The sequence below is a fragment of the Eurypyga helias genome, unplaced genomic scaffold, assembly GCF_000690775.1.
Source record: "Eurypyga helias isolate BGI_N326 unplaced genomic scaffold, ASM69077v1 scaffold17554, whole genome shotgun sequence".
Lineage (NCBI taxonomy): Eukaryota > Metazoa > Chordata > Aves > Eurypygiformes > Eurypygidae > Eurypyga > Eurypyga helias.
In genome coordinates, this window is record NW_010244499.1 from 1 (window position 1) to 12138 (window position 12138).

General features: G+C 39.0%; 1 protein-coding gene across 1 annotated transcript in view; it reads right to left on the reverse strand.

The window, feature by feature from the left end:
• Positions 1–324: 324 nt before the first annotated feature.
• Positions 325–12138, reverse strand: part of NUP210 (nucleoporin 210kDa) — a gene marked incomplete at both ends in the record, with an annotated part of 35448 nt that continues 23634 nt past the window's right edge. The window contains 11 exons of the mRNA XM_010149782.1: positions 325–416; positions 1297–1455; positions 1633–1764; positions 2717–2797; positions 4148–4327; positions 5490–5552; positions 5861–5996; positions 6899–7026; positions 7740–7868; positions 11486–11587; positions 11720–11824. Of these exons, the coding sequence (XP_010148084.1) occupies positions 325–416; positions 1297–1455; positions 1633–1764; positions 2717–2797; positions 4148–4327; positions 5490–5552; positions 5861–5996; positions 6899–7026; positions 7740–7868; positions 11486–11587; positions 11720–11824 (1307 nt within the window). The remainder of the gene's footprint in view (positions 417–1296; positions 1456–1632; positions 1765–2716; positions 2798–4147; positions 4328–5489; positions 5553–5860; positions 5997–6898; positions 7027–7739; positions 7869–11485; positions 11588–11719; positions 11825–12138) is intronic.

Here is a 12138-nt window from a genome sequence, read left to right on the forward strand (position 1 = left end):
CCAAACCATTCTAAGATTCCATGATAAAGCCTTGATTGCCCATAAAACAGTTGAGTGGAAGCAGATCACTCTACATCTTTTAAAATAAGGATCTGAAAGTTCCAAATGTTGAATGAATTTTCTAGCTACAATTTAACTAAGACAAGATTTGACAGAACCCAAGAGTACAGATAAAATACTATGAATCACCAGATATGGTGTGTGCGGTATGGATGTACTGTCATATTCTTTAAAAATAATTGAAACAGCTGACTTCAAAGAGAATTGCTTTATGGTTTTGATAAACCTTTGACACACAAAGTAGTATGAAAACTGATCACTAACCTGTTTGTCTGAAGTTTAATAAAGGAATTTGGTGACATTAAGATCTGCTCTGCTTCTACTTCTGGAGTAACTAGATGAAGTTTTTCAAACACCTGGAAAATAAATGGCAATTTAGCCCACTGTGTGCAGAAAGTAATTTATCTCCAGTTATTTCACCTCCAAAACAAAAAAGGCCAAATAAAACTACAACATCTTTTTTTTTTTAACCTTATATAGTATATATGGTAAAAAAATGGAAATGAAACATGAATGTTTGAGAATGGCAGTATCTTCTACAAACTATTATGAAGAGTATTTAGTTCTATGGCTATAGCTATACTGTGAAGCAGTATGAAGAAAGAAGTCCATTTGTCAAGTGAAATGGTGTTGGAGGCCCACATTCACCCAAGTTACTTTAGACTAAACCCAAGAATGAGCCTATGAACGGAGTGCCCACATAAGGTGCACTCCTCAAGAACATTTTCCAGCTTTGTTCCATCTAAAGAAATCCCATTTGCATACTTTGAAACTGCTGCCCAAAGCACAGCTGGTGGGAACAACCACTGAGATTCATTTCAGAAGCTAATTCCTGATCCAAATTAATATGCTTGCACAGATATGTATGATAAGCACTAAACCCAAGAAGTATTATTGTGCAGAGGAAACTACAGCAGCAAAATTCTTTTTCAGCTCTAACACTGCTTATCCAAAAGGCACAGGTCACCTCTATTTCAGGTGGTCTACAACAACAACTCCTGAATTTCATTCAGGCATCACACCAGTGTGTGCCTGTTCAGCGTTAACCTTACCAACACTTGGGGAACTTGGAGGTTTCCAAACAGCAAAACATTATACAAACAAGAGTAAGGGCTCAAAGATAAACCAAAGCTGGAACTACTCCTTTGCATTTCAAATTCTTGATTTCATACACAGACTTCAAATTCAGCTCTGGAATAAGTATTAAAACATGAACTATGAGGAATATCTTCATACCTGAATTTGGATTTCATCAGACAGTTCTCTTGCCATGTTGTAAAACTGGTTGGCTGTAGGATCAAGGACCTTCACAACAACTTTCAGGCCTGTTCTTCCTTTTACTCTGCCATAAACATCCATAGCGAAGTTATGTTTTGCAGGAAGCTGAAAAGAAGCCTTGGAGAGGAGAAAGCGGTTAAAATTTTAGTCATTGCATTGACAGATAACAAAGACAACACTCAGCACTGACAATGGCTACTGATTTTGAGTAAGTGGAAGGAACAATATTGACTCAATTCCGTTTACTTTCCTAAAATACACATATACACAAGTGTAAACACACAGAAAATTTACCTCACTGTGTCTTGTCTTGATATCCACAGTATCCCTCTTCGTGACAGACCAGTGGAATGTTAACCCCGGTATTGCATTGCCAAATGAAAAGGGAGTCTGACTACTGGTGATGCCCATTACATACACTGGCATCTAGAAACAGAGAAACCAAATTTCTTAGGTAATTCTAGGATACTAACCAAACCTGCACAGAGCAAACATAATTAAACTTAAAATTCATTGATCAAGAGATGGTATTTTTTTAGGAAGAAAATGGTTTGGCTGCTGCGTATGCTGCAAGGATGTATCATGTAGAAGACTCAAATAACCACCAACTTTAAAAAGTAAATTTTGTTTTATTCTCATTTGCTATGTTCTGTACAAAAAACGAGTACCAGTTTTCCATGAGAAAAAAATAAGTTCATTAATTCATTTGTCCCATTTGCAGCATCAAATCACTTCATCTTAGTTAAATCATACACTCCCTTTGTTTTCTACATCTTTGTCTAGATGATCGCCCTGATTGACTCTGCTCTGGACATCAACTTTCCCCTTCCAGCTCTCCGTATTAAGACAATATAACACAAACACAAAACAGGGATTTTCAGCTTTTTATTTTCATCTTCAAAGCCATTCATTCACCTAGAACCAATGAGCTAGAACCATTAGCCATTTTGTGATGAGTAACTAAGAGGGGAAACAGACTCTTAGCAAATAGACTTACTAAAAAGATAATTGGAACAATATCTGGTTTTCTGGATATAGCAGACTTTTAACATAAGAAGATTTTTAACATACAAAGTAATAAAGTCTGTACTGCAAACAGAGAGCCCTTTTCCATATTCAATAATGCTTCTTCACAGCGCATGAATTTCTGAAAAATCAGGCTGATGTACAAGGTCCACTTGGCCTGATTTCTCTTCTAATACATACAGCTCTGGAGCTTCTCCACTGCCAGCATATCCACTCCTGCAGCAGCAGTGGTAGCCCTCAGAGGAGGCAACCACTCAGAGCTGGAGTGGTATTACCAGATGACCTAATCAGAACGGTCACAGCTTCCAGGTCAAAATTTTAAGGCAATACAGCTAATCAGAAATCAACTAACCTGTGTACCGGTTTTCATTCGTGTAATTGGTGCACGAATTCTAACAGCTGTCAGCTGTACTACTTCAACTTCCACTTTGTCCTAAAAAGGAGGAAGGGGAGACATTGTAAGCACGTGTCAAATGTGAACTAGATTTCACTTTCAGGATCTATTCACTATTTCACCATTATTTAATCACTATTGCCATGTGATTTGCAGGTGACTTATCCCAGAAAATACAGATGGACATAATTCAGCAGAAAAAAAATTAAATTTGTAAGGTGATAGACATTTAAAAATGCCACCTAAATTACAAAAAAAACCCAACTGAGCTCTGCTCAAAATTACTGACAACATGAATGATGGAGCTGAGAGGTAACAGACTGCAAGGAACTAGATCACAGGGGTCCCTAGGAGAAGAGGGATGAATAATCTCAGAAGGTAAAGGAAAACATTGAGATAAATAAAAGGAAATGAGAATGGTAAAGAGGACAATCAGGAATAAAAGGATGGTATTTCTGATGTCTCCTCTTCATACATCCTGACATCCCTGACAGATTTTATTCCTACTGTAAAATGGGAAGGGAAGTCAGACCTGGACCTCAGTGAACAGTAAGATTTGGCTTTAAAGTTCATTCAGCTTCCTGCCACAGCATTGTGGCAGACTGCTGCCCCTGCGTTACAGAGCGCAGATTTGTAATTTTTGGGGTTTCTTAATTACTTTGTCTCCTCTTGGCCTGTGGTGACAACTTCCAATCAGCTGAGCTCTGTGGTGTGCAGCAGCTGTCCTGCCTTGACTCAAATGAAAAGCCCAGGATCTATTGTTCTTAGTCTCATTCAAGTGCCAGGGACTTGTGCTCCCTTACAGGCCTGCTCAACAGCTCCCTGTGCTGAGATAGTAGGAAGTTACATGGACACAGATTCTGACGGAATATCAGGAATCCACTGCCTGAACTTTGTAGATGGATTCAGACCACAGCACAGAATGATAGCTTTCTATTCAGCCTGCCTATAGCTTACGAGACCATGCATTTCTTAGGCAACAGTTACTTTCTGACTTCTACTGACCTAAGACACCGTCAAACTCTAAGGTGAGGCAGGCAACGACAACCTTATGCTGCTTCAGAAAGGCTTTTTTAGATGGGCTTTTCTAGATTTACTCATCAATTCTAAAGATATCAGACTGTTCATAAAGTCTGCCTGCATTCTTAGTAGAACTTTGTTTTAAGGTACAGCAAGATTTAGCCGTCTGTCAGAAGTACCACTTGTGTCACCATGTGTCGAAGTTCACAGTTCAGGGAGTAAGAAACTAATTTTACGTCTCCTTAAGAAAAAAAGGAATCACGTGCACAAGATAACATTACTAAAGCCAAAAGACTATTTGTCCCTTTTGAGCCAAATCCCTGAGTTAGAGAGCCTCTTTCAGCCCCAAACAGTACCATAAAACATTACCTGAGACACCACAACAAGCTTCCCTGTCTCTGCATCAACAGCTTGCACCACTCCAGTTACTGTTCCATTCCCAACTGCCACTCCTCTGACAAGTCCAGTGCTGTTCACTGATGCAATCTTCTCATCGCTGATAGAGAAAATGATGTTGGACTGAGGTTGAGGGCCTCCTTCTGAAGTGATCTATAATTAATATCACACAGAACAACTAAAATTAACCCATCAGATAATTTGCTCTGGTTGATGTCACAGGGTACACCCTTTTTGTGCTCAGCACCACAATGTCTTCAGTAAGAAAAGCCTGTCTGAAACTTCCCAGGGCATCTCAGGGCTTGTTCCTCCTGCACACTGGTCCTTGCATGATGTCGGACTGAGAAATATGGGAATGTGCTGGTTTTGGCTGAGATAGTTAATTTTTTTCACAGTAGCTAGTAAGAGGCTATGTTTAGATTTGTGCTCAGAAGAATGTGGACAACATAATGATGTTTTTAGTTGTTGCCAAGCAGTGTTTAATTATTAAACTAAGGACTTTTTCAGTTTCTCATACTGCCACTGTCCTCCCAAGCTTCTTCTCTACAAGAACACAGCTGACCAAACTGACATTTCATGCCATCAAATGTCATGCCAGGTATATAAGATGGAGGAGTTGGCCAGGAGGAGCAACTGCTGCTCGGGTCACTGGTTAGTTACTGGTTGTATAGTTTGGTTGGGTTTTTTTTTCATTTTCCATTACATATTATTATCATTGTTAGCCGTATTATTTTCATTACATATAATTATTTTCATTATTATTATCTTTCTTATCCTAACCCATGAATTCTCTTTCCTTTTCCCTCCAATTCTCTCCCCCATCCCCACTGTGGGAGGGGGGAAGTGAGCGAGCAGCTCTGCGGTACTCGGTTGCTGACTGGGTCTAAACCACAACAGTAAGCTAAGCACAAAACTGGACTAGTGTGCTTTGTAGAATGTAGTAAGCTACACCCAGCTCAGAAAGTTTTGGAAAAATCTACCTCACTTTTGCTTTACCACAAGGTACAGCACTGCTCTGTGTTTCAGTTCGTAGCAGTAACCCTTTATTTCATGGTGGTAACAGATTATTAATGCAGTGCTGGTATTTAACACGGGAGAAGCTGATACTCACTCGACACAAATAAATACAAAACCTTTATTCTGGCAATACAGTAAAATGGAAGGTGGCTCAAGAATGAAACCATTCTTGTTAGAAGAAGTATTGTGTGAATGTAGCTAAATTGCTAAGTTGAATATCTCCTGAAAAATAACTTAGAAACATTTATTTTAAAATAGAAATGACAAAAGAAAGAAAATATGAAAAAAGATGCCTCACCTGAATCATGGCCCCAATAATTACAGTCACTTTCCTTGGCAGTAGTCTAAATGGAGGAAACACCTAAAAACAGAAATATGAGTACTTGTGTTCACGCTATTTCCATCAGATAAATTATGTTGCAAAACAGTACATACAAGTGTAAAACTGGGTCTTCACTTGCTTAGTAACAGTAAACTGAGTATGCTCATCACTTGCAGTTCAAAACACCGAAATCTGAAATGGACTAGTGTTTGGATAACTTCTGGACAGAAATGTTTCCTTTTTCTGGCAAATTAATTACTATACTATGAATTAACTAAAATACACTGTTCCTATTCTATCATACCATAGTTTTTGTTCATGCTTATAATTTATCTGAAATTACTTACTTCAATCTGTTGTGGAGCAGAGTTGATTCTTTGTCCTCTTTTGTCAGCAACAGTTGCCATAAGACTAGTCTGACCAATGGCCATCCCATGGACTAGAAAAGCAGCAGTATGGTCATCAAGAGCTTCACCAAGTGGGCTGAAGCAAAGAAACACATTAAAATAGAAAAGTTCATTGAATAAACGAGATGAATAACAAATTTAAAGGACTTTAGTGCATGGCAGTTTTATCATAAGGATGACTAAGTAACTGTCTTAAGCAAAGTCAAGGTAACCATCATGTTTCTACATGTAACATCATGGAATGGCTCTTTGTAGCCTGTGTTTTATCTTAAAATGAAAGAACTGAAAGGAAAATGAAACAAGAGTGTGTGTTAGTACAGACCAAAACACTGCCACTAACAATCTGACCAGTATGAAGAATAGTGGCACAAGCCTTGATTACATACCTTGACACTATTTAATGGAGGGAGATAGATACAGCTGAGCACTACTGCATGGTGTATGCAAATACACAGACACACTTCCCCGTACAAAGCAGAATGATTTTTATTGATTACCTCAACAGTAAAAATCACAGTCCAGAAAAATTTTTTCTGTGATTTTAATTATTGTGCTTAGAGCTTGGAAAATAAGTTTTGAGGCAACAGGATGATTTAGCCTACCTGTTTCTCAAAGGTTAAGAAACCGACAGGTGAGTTTGATAACATCAGCTATGCCTTCACAGAGTTCTTCACCTGACATTAGTTGCCAAGTGACTGCTTCCAAGATGCATAAGGCTCTGTGAAATATTACACATACGAATACCGTCTCATTCATCAGTCAACAAGATTTAGACTGTTAGCTTCGGCAATTTTCCTGACAAACAACCATTTCTTACCATTTCACAGGTAATTAAAACTTTACAAAAGTAAGTAAGAACTCAGTCACTGTATACTACCATGCCTCCAAGCCACTATGTTTACTCACTGTTCGCTTATTCTACATCTAAACATATTTGCACATTAAAAATTAAAATTAAAAAACAAAACTTTAACTTACACAAGTGAAACAATCTGAGATGCTGCCCTAAGTTTTAGATCCATGACAGCAAAGTATTTCGCCAGGAAAGGTTTCTTAGAGTCATCCAGAACTCTGACATAAGCTTTAATGGTTTTTCCAATCTCCACCTGAAACACAGTCACATCCAGTCATTTTTCCTCTAACTATTCTTATTTATTAGCATAAACGTTTTAATTTTATTTTGTATCACACTTTTAGCAGGGTATTAGATAAAGCCCCAAGGTTAGATTAGCACTGATTTTAAAGAATAATCCCTGCCAGCTACGGTTAGCATCAAATTAAATAAATGAATTCAGGTCTTTCAGCTGGCAAGGGCATAATTAAAACATCCAGAAATATCAACACTTCTTTTGTACAAGAAACACCCAAACTGGCAAGTAAAATGAGTTGGATTTTTTTTTTTTTTTTTTTTAATTTTAAAAACATGATATATGGAAAAATTACCTTGGGGCAAAACCTACTCTTAAAAGAACTGCTCTCATTCTCTTTAAACAAAAGGAAATGTAAATTAGCGTGTTGACATAAATTATGAATTAACACTGCTGTGTAAATGCAAAAGTTGAGATTGCTGCCACACAGAACATGAAGTAAGAGACACTTGAGGCTCTTGAACGACTTACAACCTAAAAGAATAAAATTTGGGAGGGAGAAACAAACACTGGGAGATCAAACTCTTTCTCTAAGGTCACACAGATGCAGCAGAGGGCCCTAACCATTACATCCTATCATCTTGTACGTGTCTCATCCCTGTCTTCATGATCAGCACAAGGAATTGGGGCAATCTGGATCAGCTAATAATGCTGGTTTCAAAGTCACTAACCTTGTCAACAACTCGGACGTACAGTTCCTGTATATCAGATACATAAATTTCAGCTTTAGCTGGTGCAGGGAAAGCCAAACACAAGTCATGAATCATTACGGTCACTGATCCTGGAAGCAGAGGATGCACCTGCAATGCCAAAAGCAAATCCTGTTATAGCCCTTCTTATTTTCATTTGTCTGTCATTCACAGGATAACACTGACAACACTTTCAGGGCAGACGCAGTTGGATGCAGAAGTCTCCAAGCCTTAGACACAGATAATTCGTCTGCCAAAGCAAAAGTAAAGCTGGAAATGGTATGTAAAAGTATCATATTATTGACCTAGTGCAAATGGCCTCTGAGCAGCAACTGAGTTAATGTATCTTAATCTAGAGGCAGTCTGCCATCCTGTTATTCTCCTTCAGCCATCAGAAGGACAAAAACCCCAAAACAAATCATTCAGAGCAATGAAAACTTTCTTAGTAGAGTGAAAACCAAAATGATAAGGGGGTAAAAAAATATATATTCAAGGACCGAGACTATGCTTATAAAGCATTAGCATTGTTTCCTACAAGATTAATACTTTACAGTTACTGCTTTTGATCTGAATGAATAGCCAAAATCTGGTCGTAGATCTTCGCAAGTAAGAGGATAATTCACAGAACAGGTATTTCTTTGATACAACTATTATTATTAATTTTTTATACAAAGAACATACATCTTACACTTCTCAGAATACAGCGAGACTCAAACAATTAAGAAAGATTCCTGCTCACAAATATGAGCCCTCAGAACTAGGCACTAATCCCCAAATCATCTTGTAGAATCATAAAATCTTTTAGGTTGGAAAGGACCTTTATGATGATTGAGTCCAACCATTAACTGAACACTGCCAAGACCACCACTAAACCATGACTCTAAGCATCCCTACAGGGATGGTGACTCCACCACTTCCCTGGGCAACCCATTCCAATACTTGACAGCCCTTTCCATGAAGAAATTTTCCCCAATATCCAATCTAAACCTCTCTTGGGACAACTTGAGGTCATTTCCTCGTGCCCTGTCATTTGTCACTTGGGAGAAGAGACCAACCTCCACCTCTCTGCACCCTCCTGTTAGGGAGTGATAGGGAGCGATCAGGTCTCCCCTCAGCCTCCTCCAGGCTGAACACCCCGAGATCCCTCAGCCACTCCTCACAGGACTTGTGCTCCAGAACCAATTCACAGAACAGGTATTTCTTTGATACAACTATTATTATTAATTTTTTATACAAAGAACATACATCTTACACTTCTCAGAATACAGCGAGACTCAAACAATTAAGAAAGATTCCTGCTCACAAATATGAGCCCTCAGAACTAGGCACTAATCCCCAAATCATCTTGTAGAATCATAAAATCTTTTAGGTTGGAAAGGACCTTTATGATGATTGAGTCCAACCATTAACTGAACACTGCCAAGACCACCACTAAACCATGACTCTAAGCATCCCTCCAGGGATGGTGACTCCACCACTTCCCTGGGCAACCCATTCCAATACTTGACAGCCCTTTCCATGAAGAAATTTTCCCCAATATCCAATCTAAACCTCTCTTGGGACAACTTGAGGTCATTTCCTCGTGCCCTGTCATTTGTCACTTGGGAGAAGAGACCAACCTCCACCTCTCTGCACCCTCCTGTTAGGGAGTTGTAGACCACAATAGGGTCTCCCCTAAGCCTCCTTTTCTCCAGGCTAAACCTCCCCCACTCACCTCAACCTCCCCATCTCCACAGTCTCATGCACGCCCCCTGGCCCACATCATCAGGGGAGTTTTCTTGCACTTGACCTGACCTTGCCACACACCGACTATTCTCTTCACCTTCACTTTGGCCAGAGAGAGCACAGATGTTTCGTGTCCTATTTTATGCACTCACCTGGCTTATGAACTCTGAAACAAGGGGTGATGGACAGCCAGGCCCCCAGTTCAAAGGACTTTAATATAATTCATAGTATTACTTGGCAGCACTACAGGAGTTAGCACTGAGAGCAGTGGGAAGAGCTGACATTTTGTTCTTTGAGGGCAGCACTCTCACTTTTGCCTCAAAATAAAAGGGAATATAAAATTTTGATAAATGTCAGCTTTCAGAACAGCAGCAGTTCCCAAAGTGGGTGGCTAATACAGGCGCTGGGGGCACACATTAATGCAAAGCCATGGAAAGCAGAGAAGGGGATGAGGCCAGGAGGAGGCAGCCAGCATGATGACAGGGAGGAAGATGTCATGGAGCTGGGACACCAGAGTAAAGAAGCTATGAGAGCAGAGGGCTGAAAAAAAAAGCAGGGCTACTACAATTTAAGGAGACTGTTCCTGTCCCAGCTACCTCTTCTGTTCTAATCTCCTATTAGATGTGCAGTGGCTCCCTAGTACACACTGCATTTCTCTGTTTACTACTATTCATTCTTCCCCCATGCTATCACCGTATCCAGAAAAGCTGCTGTGTCCAAAAGACAGTAAGAGGTATAGAACTCATCCTTGGCAGCCCCAGCAAAAGTCTAAGAATCACTGCTCTAGATAAATTGAAGTTAGTTTCTCAGAAGAGTTTATTAGCAAACCGTCCCGTATCAACTTGGCTCCACTGACACCTGTCATGGCATCAGCTTGGCACATCAGACTGGAAGTTGCTGGTTTTCTACACAGACCATTCTGCTGGCTTCCATAAAGAAAAATCCATAGATGACACTGGCATTTAACTCAAACGTAGCATGCAAAACTAAAACTTTAAAATGTGGTTTGGTTGTTTTGGGGTTCTTTTTTCCAAAATGGTTTTTAAATGTGTTAAAAGGTGGAGTTTTCTCTCCTTTAATTTGACAGCTAGTTAAAACAAATCTCTTCTTGTACTTCACAAAGCCCATCTTGCTGGCACTATTCCACTACTTAAATTCACTACTCTATTCTGAAATTATCTTGTGTACATCAGTTAAAGCCCTGCTAAACCCATGAGGGAGAGCTGACTGAAAAACTATGAAGAGTTGAAGCAGTCTGCAATGTACAAAAATAAGGTCATCTCTTCTATTTTTTTCTCTACCTCCATGCCAAAATGACTTGGTTGGAAAAATATTCCCACCTTACACTTTCAGAAGTTAGAGACAATCAAAATATTTCACCAATACTTCCCATACTCTCAACAATGAGAAAAATCCACCTTTATCATCATTATTTCACAACTTTATCAACATTATTTATTACCAGATAAATTGGTAAATATAAATTTGTAAAGACTAGTCTTTAAAGCATGTTGTGTCATTTCTCATTCTTGTCTAATAAAAGTCACAATGCAAAAACATAGTTTTATTGTCACTCACTGTAGAATGCATCTGATATCCAGGCCTGGATGAAGTCAAGCTTAACCGTAGTTTAGTTGCATGTTCTAGTGTCAAAGTGCATGAAAAACTTCTGTCACATCATTTTTCATTTTGTGTTTATGAAATCAGGAACATTTTACTGCAAAACTGTACTAGGTAAAGAACGTGGCACTGGCTTTCACTTTGCACAGAGTATACATCTGCACCACAACTGTAGTGAAACAGTTTTTTACACCTGAAACTATACCTGAACTTGCTAGTGCAAAGATCTCCTGCCTGAAGCTTGGCTGTGACAGGCAAACACATCTGAGATACAGTTATTGTCTCTCTATCCATGTGCATTGGAAAACGACCAATAGTGAGGAAACTATAGAATGATATTCAGATCACCAAAAAGATATAAACTTAGAAAATACTTAACTCACCAAGGCAATACCTTGAGTTTCCTCATGAGTCACTCTTACAACATTTGCAATACTGGTATTAATGAAAAAATATCCAGAACCTTCTCTGATGAAAAGTTCTGCCTGCAAAATGAGACAAGCATCCAAAATTAGTTTCTATCTTTCCAGTACACTGCTAAAACTGGTATCCTTACACATATCATACGATTGATATTTTCTTGCCTTCAGGTATAAAGTAGCAGAAGAATTCCTTACCTGTACGTCAGGGTGATTGTAAATGGAAACAACAGTAGGGTTCACTTTTACATCTTCCACTAGTATCAGTTCAATAGTGGCAGACACTGGTAGAAGGGGTTCATGCTGAAAGAAACAGCTCTAGCTGTTATAGCAAACACACAGACAACAGTCAAAGTCTGTCATATATGCAGGGAAGGATGCTTAAAACAGATGAAAAAAGAGCCAGAGCTGGAGAAGTTTAGCATAATAGACTGACCACAAGATCTAGTAACTGGCTCAGCTGCCAGCTCTCTTCTACAGTTAAGGTCTGTATTCTGCATCTCTGAGCGAGGCAAAGAACAAAGGCCTACATACTGAAGATGTAGCAGGATCAGTTAACCAAATCTGATATACAGATAGGACATGAACTCAGAGACATAAGTTCATACAGAAAGATA